Source organism: Heterostelium album (genome assembly GCF_000004825.1).
Source record: "Heterostelium album PN500 unplaced genomic scaffold PPL_scaffold15, whole genome shotgun sequence".
In the NCBI taxonomy this organism is placed as follows: Eukaryota; Evosea; class Eumycetozoa; order Acytosteliales; family Acytosteliaceae; genus Heterostelium; species Heterostelium album.
In genome coordinates, this window is record NW_008805077.1 from 415639 (window position 1) to 433871 (window position 18233).

The following is an 18233-nucleotide window of genomic DNA, read 5'->3' on the forward strand; positions in this document are numbered from 1 at the left end:
GAAATTTAATTTATTTAAAAAAGAAAAATATAATTTTAATGTAAAAAAAAAGTAATAAAAGGTTTAAAAGATTTTTTTAGAAAAAGAACTTCGTTACCGAATCAATCTTAAAAAGAAAAAAAAATCTTTTTTAAACTTTCATCAATTTTAATCTTTGTTAAAAATATTAGTCCTTTAAAAATTTTTTTTAAACAAATAATGAATAATCAAACAAATAAAATAGTAAATCTATCACATTTAATATTAAATCAAATAATAAGTTATGTGTATAAATATAGATGATAACATTGATCGCATTTGTTTCAGTTTAGTTTGTAAGAGATGGTACAATGATAGAGATAAATATTTAATATTCAACACTGATAATATCAACCTATTTAAACTTAAAAACACTGTTATCTTTCAAAATTATAAACAATTCAACTTACCATCATATCATAATATCTTTATGAAATCAATTCAATCAAAAACTAACTATACACTTTCTTATGGAGATTATAATAAATATTATAAAAACTACGATTATTATTATGGTAAATATCATAGGGAGACAATGGATTATCAGATTGTTTTGAAACTAACTATTTTATTTTTATCATCCTTAAAGATCAAGTTGAAAATTTAAATAGTATTCCCAGTAATGTTTCAGATATCGATATTACATATTATCCACATATTAAAAATAGAGATAATGAATTCAAGAAACTCTATCGATTAATATCAGAATCACAATCAGTAACAAAGTTGAATGGATGCAGTACATTGAAATATGGATTACCAAAGTCAATCAAATCTATTACATTTTACAATTTCAATGAACCACTTGTTAAAGGATCACTTCCCAATTCTTTGGAAGTGTTGGTTTTCGATATTTATTTTAAACAAGAGCTACTACCAGGTGTACTTCCAGATGGTTTGTTGTCATTGACTCTAAACAACTATCCACATGAAATTCAAGCAGGTGTATTTCCAGATGGTTTGTTGTCATTGACTCTAAACAACTATCAACATGAAATTCAAGCAGGTGTACTCCCATCAACTCTTAAATGTTTGACTCTCTTTGACGTTCCAGTTAAAGGTGTTTTACGATATTCAGATGAATCAATTTCTTGGGAAGATAGTGTAATAACGAAATGTTATATACCAATTTCATGGTTACAAGCAATATCATCTCTTGTCAGCCTTGAATCACTTGATATTTATATTTCAAAATACAACAAAGACGAAAATGTATTCAATCTTAAATACCTCCCACCAAACCTAAAATTTCTCGATATTACGATACCAAGTGTCATACTGAAAGGAACAATGCCAACTTCATTGAAAACACTCAATCTTGTTGATAGTAGATTTAATATCGATGAAATATTCCCAGAGACATTGCAATATCACTTTGAATTTTTTGATTATGAAAATGATAGAATTCTTAATTTTCCATCAAATATAAAGATCGATCTATTGTTCATATCTGGAGAACTAAGAGAATCAACGATATCTCTTCCATCTGGAATTAGTTCAATCAACATATTTAGTGAATTATCAAATTCAAGTTCAAAGATAATTGAATTTGGTGGAGATGAAGATACCGATCAAACATGTCCATTAACAGAACTTCGACTCCCAACATTCAAAAATGGAACTCCTAAATGTAAACTACCAAACACCATCCAACATCTGGATATTGGCAACAACATTATCAATGATATATTACATTTAATACCACCAACACTCAATACTCTTGAATTTAGCAAACTATCAAAATTCAATACCATTCCAAGTACAATCAAATCAATCACCAATATCATTCGTAGATTTGACTCATTCACCAGACAAACTATTAGAAAGTTGGACGATAATTATTCTTTAGTCTGTGATGAAATTGATAATCAACAAAACTTCAAATTGGTTGGTGTTAACTCGATAGCCAAATTATCTTCTTGGTCTTAAAATCAATAATTAATGCAAATAATAATAACCAAAAAAATAAATAAAATGTGTAATTATACCTCATTTCAAAAAGTTTATAATGAACATAAAATTTAATAAAACAAACATATAATGATATACAATTACAATACGAGTCTATTTATAAACGACTCAAATTCATTGAAAGATAATAATTTTATTCTTTAACAATTTTTGTTCTGCAGAATTTTAAAAATTGATTGTTTGATTTTTTATTTTTTATTTTTTTTTGGATGATCATTTATTTTTATCATTTAATGAATAATCAAACAGATAAAATAGTAAATCTATCACATTTAATATTAAATAAAATAATATGTTGTTTAGATGATAATATAGACAGATTTTGTTTCAGTTTAGTTTGTAAGAGATGGTACAAAGATAGAGATAAATATTTAATATTGAATCTTGATAATATCTTTATTAGAGGTGTTAATAACACTGATTTAAAAGAAAATAATGATAGTTTTAGATTACCTGCATATCATAATATCTTTATGAAATCAATTCAATCAAAGACTAACTGTACACTCCTTATTGGTAAAAAACTAACATACCGATCAAGTTATGATTTTATTTTTGAAAGTAAGTTATTTAATATGTAATACATTTTTTAAGAATTAGTAAAGTCTAACAAACATATTTGATAAATCTTTCTTAGATGCTCGAGATATCATTGCTATTCCATCTTATATATCGACAGTAGCTGTTTTCACTCAACTTTCAGAGAGTGACAACCAATATCTATATCAAATGATGAGTGAATCACGATCAGTTACCGAATTAATTGGATATAGATCATTGAAATATAAGATACCCAATACAATCACCAAGCTTTCAACTACTTTTAACTTTAATGAGCCGCTTGTTAAAGGATCACTTCCCAACACTCTACGACATCTATTTCTAGATTCTGACATCAACAACGATTTTGAAGTAGGAGTATTTCCAGAGGGTATGACTAAAATTGAACTTATACACAATTTTCAATTCGAATTGAAACCAGGAGTATTTCCATCGTCACTTAAAATCCTCATTCTTCCAAACTACCGATTTACACTCAAGCCTGGAGTACTTCCAAACAATCTATACAAACTCCGCTATTCTGGAGAGAAAACTACATTAGTGGAAGGAGTACTGCCAGAATCACTTAGAATATTGGATATTGCGTCAGCATATTGGCTTGAAGGTCCAGCTTCTGTCCTACCAGTAAATCTTGAACAACTTACACTAAATGACAAGTACTGTACCGATCTCTTACCAATCAACATCAAAACCCTACCACCCAAACTGAAAGTTCTCCACTTTCATAAATCATATCAATTAATAGGATCAATTCCCACATCTGTTAACGATCTTCATCTTGCAGAGTGTCAATTCGAATTCAATGAATTGTTTCCACCAACATTACAATATCACTTTAAACAATTCAAGTATTCCAATAGCGAAATACTTGCGATTCCACCAAATCTAAAGATAGATCGATTGGTAGTAGAAGGATCGTTCGCAAAACCAATTACATCACTTCCTTCAGGTATAGAATCGATCTACTTGGGAATGTCAATCCAGGGTGTTCCTTTTAGTGGTAATTTCATTCCAGCAACGGTGAGAGAGATAAGACTACCATATTCAGGAATGATGTTACCTACATTACCAAACACCATTGAATCTTTAGATTTAGGTGAAAACAATCTGGAAAGATCGATTAATATGATTCCACCTTCGGTAAAGACCCTTACCTTTTCTGAATCTACCAAAAAAGTTCAGCCTCCAGAACATTTCATCAAAAATTTTACCAATATAATTTATCAAAACTACTATGGGTATGGTGGATATAGAGTCAGAAAGTTAACAGACCAATTCTCTTTGGTCTATTTGGATTCAAATGAACAACTTTTTGTTCACATAGTCAATCAAAAAAAAATTGAGCGATTACTTCACCATCTGACTCATTTTAAATCAAAAGTTTAATCGAATAAACAAATAATTAATAAATATTAATCTCAAAAGCTTTATAGTTTATTTTATTAGATATTCAAAAACAAAATCAATGATGCAACTACCAAAAATACATAGCTGAATGGGGTCAGTTGATTTGATTGATTATTAGGTGTTTCAGTTGGTGCTGAGCAGTCGATAATATTGAATGTTGCAGTTTTGATTGAACATCCAGTAGATTCTGTAATTTTGAATTGGTAGGAACCGTTTGATAGATTGGTAATGTTTGCTGAGTTTCCTCTTATTTCTTGGCCAACCAATGAATTGATTCCATTGGTAACATTATATAAACCGATTACAAGTGGACCTTCGATTTCAGAAGTGGCGATAATGCTTGCTGTAGAACAAATCGATGATACTACTTGAGTTTCGATTAAATTGGATTGAACTTGGAAGTTCATATTGACAAATTGTCTGCAGCTTCCTTCATGTACGAATGCCTTGACAGAATATTGACCAGCAGAGAACAAACTGGTGGCTGACTTTGTCTGAGTACCATTGATAGAATATTCAACATTGGTAGTCTGTTGATTATTGATAAAAGTGGAAAGTGTTACAGATCCAAGGGTAGCAGAGCACTGATTGATTACTGATGCACGTACTATTGGTGAATTACTTCTGACATAGATATATTGGGAGGAACTACATGAAGTCGCCGAGTTCTTAACAGAGAGGATATCGTAAGGACCCGATGGAAGATTGCTCCATTTTCCATTTACAGGTTGTGGATAATCGGTTATTGTTTCTTCGTTGTGAAGTATATAGCTCATTGTTGGATCTGGGTTGGTAATAGTGATTGTCGCATCACCACTGCCCGAACATGTTTCATTGGTGTAGGTGTATGTAATGGTTGGTGCTGATTCAACATTGGAACTTTCATAATAACCGTAGGAATATCTTCTTGTTGCTTTTGAAACATAATAAATATACAATCCAGCATAAGCATTAACTTGATTGTGTTCATCCAAGTTTCCATTGCTTGTTGTGATATAATAGGAATCAACAACGTTTTGTGGAACTTGGAACTTGGTATCGAGCGATCCACATTTCTTAATCATTTGAATATCGAAATTGGGAGGAGGAAACGATGGTAATGATGAAATTAATGTGCAAAAATCATTGTAATTGACCTGCATGATTCCACTAAAGCCTGTGAAAAATGAATTTGACATAAATCGAGGGTAACTAAATTTTGAGCTCAAAATACCTGGTACCCGTGAATCTTCAATTCTAATATATGAACTAGTATTAAAATTGAAAGTACCATAGATCGATCCTGAATATAAATTGATATCTGAATATGTCAGATCTATATAAAATAGAAAAGGTTAGTTTAAATGTTTTTCATCTAAAAAAATAAAAGAATTATTTTATCTTACCAATTTCAAGTTGTTCAAAATCACCAGTAACATACCAACTACAAAAGTCTCCAGATTGAACATAATAGTTACTTTGACCATAAGGCTGATTAATCATTACTTGTATGCCAGGCATATAATAAATATCGTTAATCTTGATATTTTGAATGGGGTTTCCTAATTGGTCAAAACCAGAGAATTTATAGATACCATCCGCTGGTCCACTACTAGGTTTGCAAGTTGCAGGTTGAACTACATCCATTTTGATTTGACCATCCGTTATAATTTTAACTTGTATGTTTCCAACTCCACATACAGAGTGATTAAATTTGATTAAATACTCATCGTTTTCAAGTTTGTTGAAAGATCCATCGGTAGCGTTGGTTGAGTCGAAAACCAATTCTGAAAAATCCTGATAATTTGAAAATACAATGGATCCTGTTGGTTGGCCACAGTTTGATGAATTTTGGTGGGTAATTGTTGGAGTCAAATCTATATTACTTGTATGAGGAAGATCGACATTGAGAATGGTTGTACAACCTCCTTTGGCATTCTTATAGAAGAGCTCTACAACATGTTGACCACTTGGAATTTGATATGTTGCACTATTACTATTGATTGCAACTTTAATATTATCGATCCAAATAGTGTCCAAATCTAAAAGATTTACTGATTCCAATTGAATTGTTGCAAGTGAATATTTACAAACGGCTGGTGTCAAAATCTTATATGTTGTGGAACTAATTGAATCTTAATCAATAAATTCAATAAATTCAATTAATAATTAATAATTTAAGAAATTGAATCTTTAATTGATAAAGAAAATTCTTACCATTAATATAAAATTCATATTGAAGTTGAGGACAAACACCATAGGTAAATTGATGAGTGTAGGATTCACCAATATTAACATTATCTAAAGTTACATTCTGGATAATGACTCCTTTGTTTACCAATTGCAAATTGACAGATACTTTTTCACTACAAGAAGTTGGGATCTGTGTCAATTGTTGATAGACTTCAAAGGATGAAGTGTCTGCATTATTAAGTGGATTAACTATATCAAAAGAAGTATAGGAACAACCCGATTTCTCTTGGTATAAAAATGAAAGTGTATCGGAAGCAAATACATTGCTGTAGACTCCATTTGTAGATGTATAATTGATATTAAGTCTTACATCTTGTAAGATTATATCTTTGAAAGATTGATAATTTTGAAGGACAACTGAATAGGTTCCAAGACAATCGTTGGTGGTTGCGTCAATCGAATACAATGGTCTATTGGAATAACGGATATTGAAGTGATCTCCACACAATGGTTGAACAGAATAACCGGTATTGTATTTGAATTCCATTTGATTGAATTTTAGTGGAACTTGGTTGACTTGAATATCGGAAATATTTCCACCAGCATAATGGAATGTAATGGATCCATTTGATGAGCATGTTGGGTAGGTATCGATGGTGTAGGTGACGTTTGAACTGAAAGAAGGGATACTATAAGTGTAGGATTTGATATATTGACCTATTATTTGAACATTGATTGATGCTCTTTGGGCAACTGTCAAGATATCACCCAATTTGTAAACTACGCCATTAACTTGCACACCATAGTTGGCACCTGTGACATTGTAACCGAAATCCAGTGAAATGTCTACAGTTCCAGTGGAACAATTTACCGAATGGATAGTAGTTTCAATACCTGGCGATGCAGATGGAGCGAATGTCATTATTTGAGTTCCGCAAGTCTCAGAGACAGCATAGAGTGTATATTGCTTTTGGTTTACCACTTCGAAAGAGTTGGAATCAATGGGATTAACAATTATTTTTTGGGAATCAAATAATTGGAGTGAAGTAAATAGCTCGGAATTCAAGACCACCATAGTTAGATTCTTTCCAATTTCAGCTTCCTTATAACCGATAACAGGAACCAATGGATTCTGTGCCTCAAGTTTCAAATTAACTACGACGGATGATGTTGGTGACTTACTGAATTGAAGGAGATAGGCACCGTTAAGATTAACCAAATAGTTAAAGGTTGGTGTGTTTGAATATTTTATGTAGGTAGTTGGAACTTGGAAACTATCGATGGTGTAGGTCTTGATTTGCATAACAGTGTTGTTGGCAGCAGTGATTGTGGCGTTGGTATAGAGGCATATTGGCTGTACGATATCTACATTCGGAATGGTCAGAGTATCTGTGTTGGAGACAAGAGTACGATTACAAAGCACACCATTACTGTCACGGAATGTAAAGTAGAGATCGTAGGCATCGTTGACATAGAATCTAAGACGTGGATTACTTGTACCGTAGGCACTGAGAATCTTCTCGGCAATTGCACCTTTAGTTTGACCAACACCACCCAAATCCAGGAGAGTGTCAGTTCTGTCAGCATAGACGAGTTCGACATACCAATATTTCGAAAACTTAGAAAAATAATAATTTCCTTTAGGTGCATTCGATCCGCACTCTGCAGAATAAACAACACTATTTCCAATAAAAGTTAATAAATATAATACAAATAATAAATAAAATAATTTAGGAATCATCTTTTCTTTTACTGTTTATTTAATAATCAAATGAGAAGAACGATGGTTTTTACTATGGTTGGACCAACGATCAGAATCCAAGTTATCAAAAGGAAAAAAAAAATCAAAAAATTATAATTTTAAGCTCAACGTTTGTTTTTTCAAGGAATTGATCAAAAAAAAATCTTTGAAGTTGATTTTTCACACGTCTACATGTCAAAAGATCTAATTTTATTTTTGGTTTTGCGGCAACCTTTGTAATCACAAAAAAAATGCTTTGATAGTTCATCTTTGATAGATAAATCAAAGATCTATCGAGTTAAAAAAAAATATGTTAGGATGATTTTGCATTTTAACCCAAAATAAAATAGATTGAAATCAATAAAAATAAGAGCACCCAGAAGTTCACACTTTTTGCAATTTAATTTAAAATTGTAAAGAAAAAAAAAAAGTCAAAATTGTTTTGATCAGAAAAAAAAAAAAAAAAAGTAAAGTTAATTAAATTAAATACATAGATTATATATAGATAGATAATGAGTGATAGTGGTTGGTGTACAATTGAAAGTGATCCCGGTGTATTCACAGAACTCATCGAGAAAATCGGTGTAAAAGATGTGCAGGTAGAAGAACTCTACATGTTAGAACCTTCAGAATTCAATAAAATAAAGTAAGTACTTACTTTGTTTAACAATTATTGATTTATAATAAACTAACTAATAATTGTAACTTTTACTGTTATTTACTTACTTATTATATAGACCAATATATGGATTAATCTTTTTATTTAAATGGCAATCGACAACAGAAGACCGAACACCAGCAGAGAATGAGAATCTATTCTTTGCCAATCAAGTGATCAACAATGCATGTGCTACTCAAGCGATTCTCTCGATTCTACTCAATAGTCCTGATATTGATATCGGTGATGATCTTAATAATTTAAAACAATTCACTGCTGGTTTCCCACCAATGGTATGTTATTATATAATAAAATCTTTATTTTTTTATTTCTATATATATACTTATTATATCTTTACTAAAAAGATGAAAGGAGAAGCTATTGGTGAATTAAATATTCTTAGAGATACACATAATAGTTTTGCAAGGTAAAAAGAAAAAAACATTCATTATTATACTTTTCAGATTAATTACTATAGTGATTGACTAATACTACTTTTTTAATGAATATGTATAGACCTGAACCATTTATATTTGGATCTAAACCAGCTAAAAAAGATGACGATGTATTCCATTTCATTAGTTATATTCCTTTTGAAGGAAAGATTTACGAGTTGGATGGTTTGAAAAAAGGTCCTTTCTGTTTGGGTGAATGTACCGACGATGATTGGCTTGAGAAAGTATCACCAATCATTCAACAAAGAATCGAAAAGTAACTATATAAATATAATCATTATTGTAATATAATTAGTTTGTTGTTACTAATACGTTAAACCATTACTCTACTCCTATTATTATTATTAACAACTATAGATACAGTCAAACAGAGATTAGATTCAATTTAATGGCAGTGATAAAGAATCGTCAGACAATCTACCGTGAACAACTAGCACATTTCGAGAAGAAGAAGAAAGCTATACTTTTGAGTCTCTCCAATATCGATACCTCTGTAGAGTCGCAGATGGATATCGATAAGCCAGCTGCTGCTGGTGGTGCCGGTGCTGACCAAGAAGACTTCCAATTGCCGACCGACAAAGATCAGTTGGATGCACTGCTCTTGGAGTGTGAGACACACATCGATGAAATCAAGCACAACATCAGCTCGGAGCAAGAGAAGTTCAAACTCTGGAAGGATGAGAACATCAGAAGAAAACACAACTACATCCCTTTGATTATCAATTTACTAAAGATACTGGCTGAAAAAGAAGAGTTGGTTCCACTGATTCAGAAGGCCAAAGAAAAAGAAAGTAAATCGAAATAAAATCAGCAACCAAACCAATCCAACAAACAGAATACAGATTTAAACGATCCACATCTATCCATACACTTACTTCTATATTTGTAAATAAAAGTATATAAATATATTAAAATTGATAATTCATAATAATTAAGAAATCTTAAATTAATTGTGTATAGATAAATGATCTTCATGGCCAAACAATTACAAAACGACAACTATATTTTAAAGCAATATCTCATAGACCACTCTATAAGAACTTAACAACTGCATGGGCGACACTGATTTGGTGAAAAGGCTATTAAAAGTAAGATAAACAGAGTACAACCTTATAGTGATTACTTATTGTATGTGATACAATAAATGTTTATTTGTTTTTTATTTAATTTAATTGTGAATGCATTTAGAAATGCTTTAAAGCTTTTGAATTTGAGTGAGGCGATGATAGATGAAGAGTACTATTTTGGCTAGGATTCAATACATTCTGGACAAGGAGTGCCACTACAATCACAAACACCATTATTAAAATTGATGTCTCCAGATGGACAATAGTAGCACTCGTTTCCAATGCACATGGAGTTTGGTTCATCAGAGCATGAGGGCAGAGTAATCTTGGGAGGGATTCCTACTGTTCCGGAGGGCAATCCAACCTTTTTGATTCTTTGAGAATTACTGGTTGGACCATTTCCACCATAGATCAAATAGATCTTCTGACCAGCAACATCGGGGTTGTAGGTGACTACAAGGACCATCGAGGTGTTTACGGTCTCAAAGTTGCAGGGGGGGATCCAAGTGTATTGGAACCAACCACTGTTGATGGCGGTGACAAGGGATAAGTAGGAATAGCCATTCTGGAATTGCTCAAACTGACTTTCCTCCAAAAGCATCCCATTGAAGGGGAACGTTGTCGGGGAATAGTTTTCATCTGCACCGGCATACATGAATATGGAATCTTGGCTCGAGAACTCACCAGTGCATGAAATGGCGCTGTATCCTGTACTTGAGGTGGGAAGGTAGCCCTGTACATTGCACCAGGCAATACAGGACGATATAGATGAAAAAAAAGTTAATACCAATAATAAGCTATTCATTATATATTTATAAGTTGTACTATTGTTAAATAAAGATATGTTTAAATAATAAGGCAAGCCTCTTTAAATAATAAAATAATCATTGTATTGGTCCACAAAAGATTTTAAAACATTGATATTTTGGCTTTTTCAATCAAAATGTGAACCAACTTGAAAAAACCATAAATAGACTAGATATTATTATATTTCTAGGAATGAAGAAGATTTTATTTGTTTATTTTATCGACACCAGTCCAGCAAAAAAGTATTTAACCACAACTCATCTCCTGATGATTCTTCGGATGGCGATTATATAGCACCCACCATTCCAATCAATTTTGGAAGTCCAATGGAAAATGATAATAATAACAACAAGAACAATAACAAGAATAATAATCAAAATACATCAACTATCATCATTTGTAGACTGATGTTGATAAAATAAACAAAATACAAAACAAAACTTCCTCCCAACAACTTTCGCCTGCCCATTAATTTTAAAAAATGTAAAAATTAAAAATTAGTGGGGTTTATGTGATCAGAGAGGTTTTTTATATTATTCGATTTATGGTTATAAGCAAGAGCCAGTTTGTTTTGTCAATATATTGAATTCAATTCAATGACAGATGGAAAAAATTAAAATTTGGGCGTCAACCACTCAAATTTTTTTAATTTGTTTCTGTTTTTCCAAGGAATTAAACATATTTTAAAATCTTTTGGAAGTCACACTCTTGTATTATTAGTAAAGGCCTTAAGACAACTGATATTCAAAATGAAACTTCTAATATTTCTATTATTTATCTCTTCAATAACAATATCTCTTTCATGCGATTTCAACAATTACAACGGTGAGTGGCTTTGCCTACCTTGTGGCGGTATATACTCTTGCACAGGCTCAGGTACATGTTTTGCCAACCCCAGTGACATTTCATCACAATGCAAGCTTCCGTCAGATGCCTCCGACTGGATGTGCTGCCAATCAGATACTTGTTCGATTTCTGGAACAGGTTTATGTACCTATACTCCACCAACGACATCAACATCAACGTCAACAGAAGAACCTAGTTGTGATCATATACAATGTCCATTTTATCAAAGTTGTCAATGTGTCTGCGTTGGTTGTAGTGGAGTAGGACTTGGCTGCTTTGAGTGCAAGACTCAATCTTGGTTTATTGCTCTTATGGTAATTATTCCTATTGGGATTGTTATCCTTGCAATTGTTTTCATTGTTTTCAGATATAAAAAAGTGAGGAAAAGCCATGACTCAACAAAAGAACCACTAAACTCAAACTAAAAATAAAGGAATTATTGTTTTCCCACCAAACAACAACATTTATGTCTTAAATCGACATAAATAGATTAACAAGTAGTACAATTAAACAAGTTCTTTATATATATTTCAATGATATAGGAGGTGATATCATCTCATCCAAATGTATTTTAGTGAAGAGTGAGTGGGTTAATTAATCTCTCTAGAAATTTAGTACATTTAAGAGGGTTTTGGACATTATGAATGAGGACATAGTTGCAAATTTGTTTTAATATTAATTTTAAATATCTATTAGAAACATTTTCAAGTTTAATTCCATGGAAAAAGAGAGGCAAATTAAAAAAATTTGAGTGGTTGACCCCCAAATTTTAATTTTTTCCATCTGTCATTGAATGGAATTAAACACATCATAAACCTCAGTGCACCACTTCAAAGAATCATAAACCTCTCGACATAAAGAAAAACTAAAGATATTATCTGCAATTATGCCGAAGCAAATTAATAATATTATTAAAAAAATATCTACTTGACCAAAATGAAATAGAGGTGCAACTTTGGGTGAAGAATTTGAAAAAAAAAACTTTTCAAAACTGATAAAAGGTGCAATGTTGCACCTTTATTTCATTTGAAAGTTACTTTGTTCACATTACAAATAATTTGAACAGATAATATACAACTTTTCGAAGTTTAATTTTTTTATTAAAAATGATAATAACATTAGTAATAGTAATTTTAATATCAATATTACTAGTTTTATTAATTCTACTTTAATTTTATTGAGTAATGCTACACACATTAATGATAGGTAAATACTATTTGTTAAATACTATAACAGCCGCATTATTATTTTAACTTCAGTCTTGATTGGTTTATAGAGGTACAAATAGCGATAAATCACTAGAATCTCACTTGACTAATGATAAAGAAGTCAAGAGCTTTGATTTATTATATTTAATATTCCTCATAGTAATGTTTTCTTAATTTATTTTCCTATCAACCATTTATAAAAGAAAGTTGGATGATGCAGAAGAAGATGAATATGAAGAGTACGCAGATGAAAGCAATGAAAATGTGGAGCCTGCAACAATAAAGAAAAGGAAATTTAAAAGCTAGCAAAGTATGGCAAAGGATAGAATAAGATCGAGTAAACAGCGTGAAATGACAAAAGAAGCCTTTATCAACCTGAGTGAAAGAAATGAGAGACTAGAAAGAAAGCTAACGGAAAAAAAAGGATTGCAAGATATTTAACAACTAATAGAAAGACTTGGTCACTTTATAGATAGTTATGAGGAGGAGGGGTATTGACATAGAGAGTGATAGTCTTATATTAACTATAGACGAAGATGATGTCATTGCAGTTGACGGTGTTAGTGTAGTTGATATTGTTAGTAATAATGAGAACAATATTAATCCAAGAGCAGAGGTAAACCAATTGGTTGATAATTCTCTTGCTTTTATCAATTGATAATTGTAATATGTTATTAGAAAATATCAAGATACATTTAAAGGTAGAGTGTATATTAATAGAATAAAACAATAGAATCTATATAAATTTATATGTGTAGTCTTTGACAGAAAAAAGTGGAAAAAGAAAGAAATTTATAGCTCCATTGGTAAAAGGATTTTGTTATTTTACAATGGTATTATAATACATATAAACATATAAATATAATACTTACAACTTTGATATAAAATTAGGAATTACTTTAGGAATAGTTTTGGTAGAAGGAATATAGATTTAATGAATGTAATAAAGTTTAGAGATATAATTTACAGTATAAGATTTAAAGATAATAATTTATTTGATTTACAATTTGTTAAAAATCAAATTAACCCCCACACCTGACTAGACGTAGCGAAAATAGTGTTCTGAAGTCGACACAAAAACAAAAAAATAGGTGAACAGCTGTGGTACTCTGTGTCAATTTTTTTTCGTTTTTCTCACTAGCTTTATTTGACTTTTAACATTTGAATAGAATAATATTTGGAAATGCTGATTAATGTTGGGTAAATCATTAAATCCATAGTGGATTTCTATGGTATTTATACTGTTGGATTTCTTCGACCAGTGCAGTTGTCCAATCTCAGAAATCTATTCTTGATTAAGTAGAATAAAAAGAAAATAAATTTATTAACAAATAAAGTAAAATAATTAAATTGAGAAAAGTTATTTGATAAATTGTTTGTGAAGTAGCTGTTGAACTAAATTAAAAATTTGTTGTATCTAAATAAATATTTGATATATATCTTATATGAGAATTATTTTTATTGTTGATTCTATTTATTTCCGATAGAAACAGAGGCAGATCCACACCAGCTTCTATCTTTTCTGTCGTCTTGAAAGAATTGTTCCCATTTAGGTTGTTTTGTTTGATCTTGATCAATTGGGTATCTGAAATTGCCTTTTTCGCCACCAAACGAATAGATATAGCTGGAGGTGGATGACGCTCTATGATAAACCAAAAAAGCGTTTGTATGCAACGGAGTTAATCTGGTTTGTTGTTTGGTTTCTACGTTTAGTTTGATGAATTGATCTACCGTGTGAATGTAGAAATTTCCATTGCTATCATGGCAAGCAGTGAATGCGACGATGTTTGTTTTATGAGGTTGATTTTGTTTCGGTTCATTATTATTCAAACCGTTGAAACTGGTCAAATCAAATTCATACATCCATGGTTTACCTCTGGAGATAGAGTAGAGTTTGCCACGGTAGATCATGGTCGATACCATCATCAGTTTCTCAGAGACGCCCGGAAATGATACAATCTTCTCGAACGCCTTTGTGTTGATGTTGAATCGATCGATTCGATTGTTCCATGCACCACTCACCAGGTAGATGTGATCGTGACCGTCGTACGCCACGGAAATACTGCTGTCGCCCTCAATTCCATTCATAGCGCCGTTGAGATCAATCGATTTCGAGCCAACCGATACTCTACACCATTTGTTCTGATTTGCATAACCACCGAATACATAGATGTATTCGCCGATTGGGACCATCGATTGGAAGGTATCACTGAATTGACGACTTAATTTCAGCTCTTCAATTGTGTTTTCCGATGTGTTGTGAAGCGTTGCTCCTTTAGAGTGTGTAGATAGAATATATCGAGTGTTCTTGGTAGTCACTTTAATTGATTTCGAGATGATCGATTCCAGTTGTGAGTAATCTAAATGATTAGCTGTAACTAGATAGTCTTCCCACAAGTTTTTATTATTATTGAATGTTGGCGTGTTGTGCTGAAGTATGCCAATATATTTTTGAATGATATCCAACATTGGAGTTGAATCTGGATTATTATTATTATTTATGTCTGGACTGAATATGTTATTTCTATTGTCGTTGACAAACGATTGTAGTGTTGAACTGGCTCCGATGGATTCAATGATTCGCGAAAGTGCAAATTGAGAAGTTGGCTCCGTTGACGCCGCCGATGATTCCTCATCGATAATCTCTTCGGCACTACATATTACGTTGGCTTTATTCACAAGGTAGCGCAACTCGGCAATGTCAATATTGATTTTCTTTTCGATCGCTTCCTTATCGGCGATGATCGGTCGCTTTAGCTTGAGTTCCAAACTAGCGAGGTAACCGTGTATGATTTCAAAGAAATCGGCTATCTCTTTCTCCTTTGACTCTAGCGATTGATGGCGTGTTGTCGATGATTTCAACGATAGCCAGAGTGACTCGATGATGCTGCTGAATCCCAGAGATACATCGGTCGTGTCTCTATTGAAAATATTGTTGAGCGAGTTTGTTATCTTTTCGAAACTATCTAGCCGGTGATTAAGTGGTATGTGATTCAATACGCACGACGAACAAAGAAGCGTGTTGCAATCATAACAAATCGTAACACGCAACTTGTTCCTATATAATTCCTTTAAGCTATCACGTAAATATTGACCTTCTTTTTGTTTGACAACAATTTATCATTCCTAGAAAGTTTTTTTTTAACAAACTAATTTAATTAGTTATATGCAAATATAAATAATTTAACTTTAACAAATATATGTGTGTGATTGGTGTTTGATCTTTGCACGACACACATATATTATTTTTTTTTTTGCAACCTAAAAAATTACTTTCTCATTAAATTCTTTTTTGTAGATCATCAAAGTGTGGTCAAAAAGTTATTAAAAATTGACAATGCCAATACCAATGAATCATAAATAATTAACTTTTTCTCTTTTTATACATTATTAGAATTCGATTCTACAGTTCACTTTTTTGGTGGTCCGATGATATTATGAGATTAATTAAAACTAAAGTTAAATTTATTTTTATTTTGAAAATTAAGCAAGTAGTTCAATAGAGGCGGCGGTGAATTCATTTCTTTAAAAAGGAAAAATAATTTATCACAAGATTTAGAGTTAGTAATAAATAAAAAATAGTAAATGACAACAACAACTTTTAAGAGTATCCTAAACTCAATAGTTTTACAAAATAAGATATTTCAAAGCGTTAGAGATATTCATGATCAACTATTAGATAATAATAATTCGTTAAGATATGATTGGTATGATCTTGGATGTTTCCCTGAGCAATTGATCAAGTTTAATTATATCGAAAGATATAAACTGATATTCAATACGTTAATTAGAGATAAAATCAATCATAGAAATAGTAATAAGAATTGTAAAAATAATGAAACAATCAAAAAATTTAAACAATTATATATAGAATCATACAGAATAGCTTTGACCTCAACAAATTTAGAAGTAGTAGAGTTCATTCATAAGGTGCTACCACATGATATTGATAACAGAGCATTATTTAGTCATACAAATCGTATTTCTCTTACTTTGATTGAATACTTTCATAATAATTGGGATAGATGGTTCATTTTACATGGATCTAGATTTATGGATGCAGTGGCGCGTTGCAATCTCGATATAGTTAAGTTTCTCCATTATAATAGAAGTGAAGGTTGTTCTATCGATGCTATGAATAATGCGATAGGATATGGTCAAACGGAAACAGTAAAGTTTTTGTATGAGAATCGGACTGAAGGATATTCTGATGAATCAGTTGAATTCGCTGCAATCGAAGGGCATCTTGAGATTCTAAAGTATCTACAACAGAATCGAACCGATCAATTCTCTTTCTTTGATAGTATATTGGAGGATGTAGTAGAACAAGGTCATTTCCAAATGGTGAAATGGCTCGTGGAGAATACAGATCAATCGATATCGGAATTCGAAATCAGTCTTGCAGCCAAGAATGGTGATTGCGAAATGGTTCGATATCTCTATGAGAACTCGAGTGCATCGACTACCAACTATGCTTTGGATAACGCTGCAGCTTCAGGTTCTTTGGAGACCGTTAGATACCTTCATGAAATTGGCAGTGAAGGATGTAGTAGTCGTGCCATGGACAGAGCAGCACGTAATCATCTTGATATTGTACAATTCCTTCACTACAATAGAACTGAAGGATGCACTGACATTGCAATGTTCAATGCTGCTCATCATGGTCGACTGGATATCGTGAAGTTTCTCAATGAAAATAGAACGGAAGGATGTCCATCCTCTGTGTTGGAACTAGTTGCAACCGAAGGACATTTAGAAGTATTTCAATATCTGGTCGAGAATCGAAAGGAACTATTGCTTCCGGAAATAGTTGCTGAATATCAAACCATGGATCAATTTGCAAGCTATAAAGATACGTCCGCACTCCAATGGTGTAAAGATAACACTGAACTTTCATCGACACTCACTTCGGAATCCTATAATATTGCCATATTAGCCGGTAGACTTTCCAATTTGAAATGGATTCATCAAAATACAACACTACCGTTTCCATACGATGCACTCGATATTGCTTGTACATGTAATGAAAGCAATCTTGAAATTGTTCAATATCTCAATGATAACGGTGCATCGTGTTCTACCTATGCAATGGATAGGTCAACGAATCTATCAATCATATCCTTCTTACATTTCAATCGAACTGAAGGTTGTTCTTACATTGCAATGGAGAATGCCATCTCCAATGGTAATCTTCAAAGAATGAAATTCTTTGATCAAAATAGAACTGAACATCGAAATATTAACTATCAACATTTAAATGATAGAGATTCATTTGAGTATCTATCAAGATTAAAACTTATTAAGCAATATAATCTTTAAAAT

At 31.8% G+C, this 18233-nt stretch overlaps 7 protein-coding genes across 7 annotated transcripts; 5 read left to right on the forward strand and 2 right to left on the reverse strand.

Annotated features, from left to right (window-relative positions):
• Window positions 1-262: 262 nt before the first annotated feature.
• Window positions 263-1947, forward strand: PPL_10888 (uncharacterized protein; the record flags this gene model as incomplete). The annotated part of the gene is made up of 2 exons (XM_020581651.1): window positions 263-533; window positions 608-1947. 2 exons carry the CDS (start codon window positions 263-265, stop codon window positions 1945-1947), a joined length of 1611 nt encoding a protein of 536 aa, XP_020427967.1.
• A 275-nt stretch (window positions 1948-2222) lies between these two features.
• Window positions 2223-3936, forward strand: PPL_10889 (uncharacterized protein; the record flags this gene model as incomplete). Its single annotated transcript, XM_020581652.1, has 2 exons — window positions 2223-2550; window positions 2627-3936. The coding sequence occupies 2 exons, from the start codon at window positions 2223-2225 to the stop codon at window positions 3934-3936; spliced, it is 1638 nt and encodes a 545-aa protein (XP_020427968.1).
• Window positions 3937-3992: 56 nt separating this feature from the next.
• PPL_10890 (uncharacterized protein) lies at window positions 3993-8138 on the reverse strand (the record flags this gene model as incomplete). Its single annotated transcript, XM_020581653.1, has 5 exons — window positions 3993-5113; window positions 5171-5272; window positions 5343-6071; window positions 6154-7747; window positions 8055-8138. 5 exons carry the CDS (start codon window positions 8136-8138, stop codon window positions 3993-3995), a joined length of 3630 nt encoding a protein of 1209 aa, XP_020427969.1.
• Window positions 8139-8382: 244 nt separating this feature from the next.
• On the forward strand, window positions 8383-10600 carry uch2 (ubiquitin carboxyl-terminal hydrolase; the record flags this gene model as incomplete). Its single annotated transcript, XM_020581654.1, has 6 exons — window positions 8383-8516; window positions 8608-8821; window positions 8894-8955; window positions 9045-9239; window positions 9341-9568; window positions 10432-10600. 6 exons carry the CDS (start codon window positions 8383-8385, stop codon window positions 10598-10600), a joined length of 1002 nt encoding a protein of 333 aa, XP_020427970.1.
• Window positions 10601-11606: 1006 nt separating this feature from the next.
• Window positions 11607-13569, forward strand: PPL_10892 (uncharacterized protein; the record flags this gene model as incomplete). The annotated part of the gene is made up of 4 exons (XM_020581655.1): window positions 11607-12017; window positions 12246-12269; window positions 13218-13290; window positions 13442-13569. 4 exons carry the CDS (start codon window positions 11607-11609, stop codon window positions 13567-13569), a joined length of 636 nt encoding a protein of 211 aa, XP_020427971.1.
• Window positions 13570-14381: 812 nt separating this feature from the next.
• Window positions 14382-16192, reverse strand: PPL_10893 (kelch repeat-containing protein; the record flags this gene model as incomplete). The annotated part of the gene is made up of 2 exons (XM_020581656.1): window positions 14382-15831; window positions 16185-16192. 2 exons carry the CDS (start codon window positions 16190-16192, stop codon window positions 14382-14384), a joined length of 1458 nt encoding a protein of 485 aa, XP_020427972.1.
• Window positions 16193-16496: 304 nt separating this feature from the next.
• PPL_10894 (uncharacterized protein) lies at window positions 16497-18230 on the forward strand (the record flags this gene model as incomplete). Its single annotated transcript, XM_020581657.1, has 1 exon — window positions 16497-18230. One exon carries the CDS (start codon window positions 16497-16499, stop codon window positions 18228-18230), a length of 1734 nt encoding a protein of 577 aa, XP_020427973.1.
• Window positions 18231-18233: the final 3 nt, after the last annotated feature.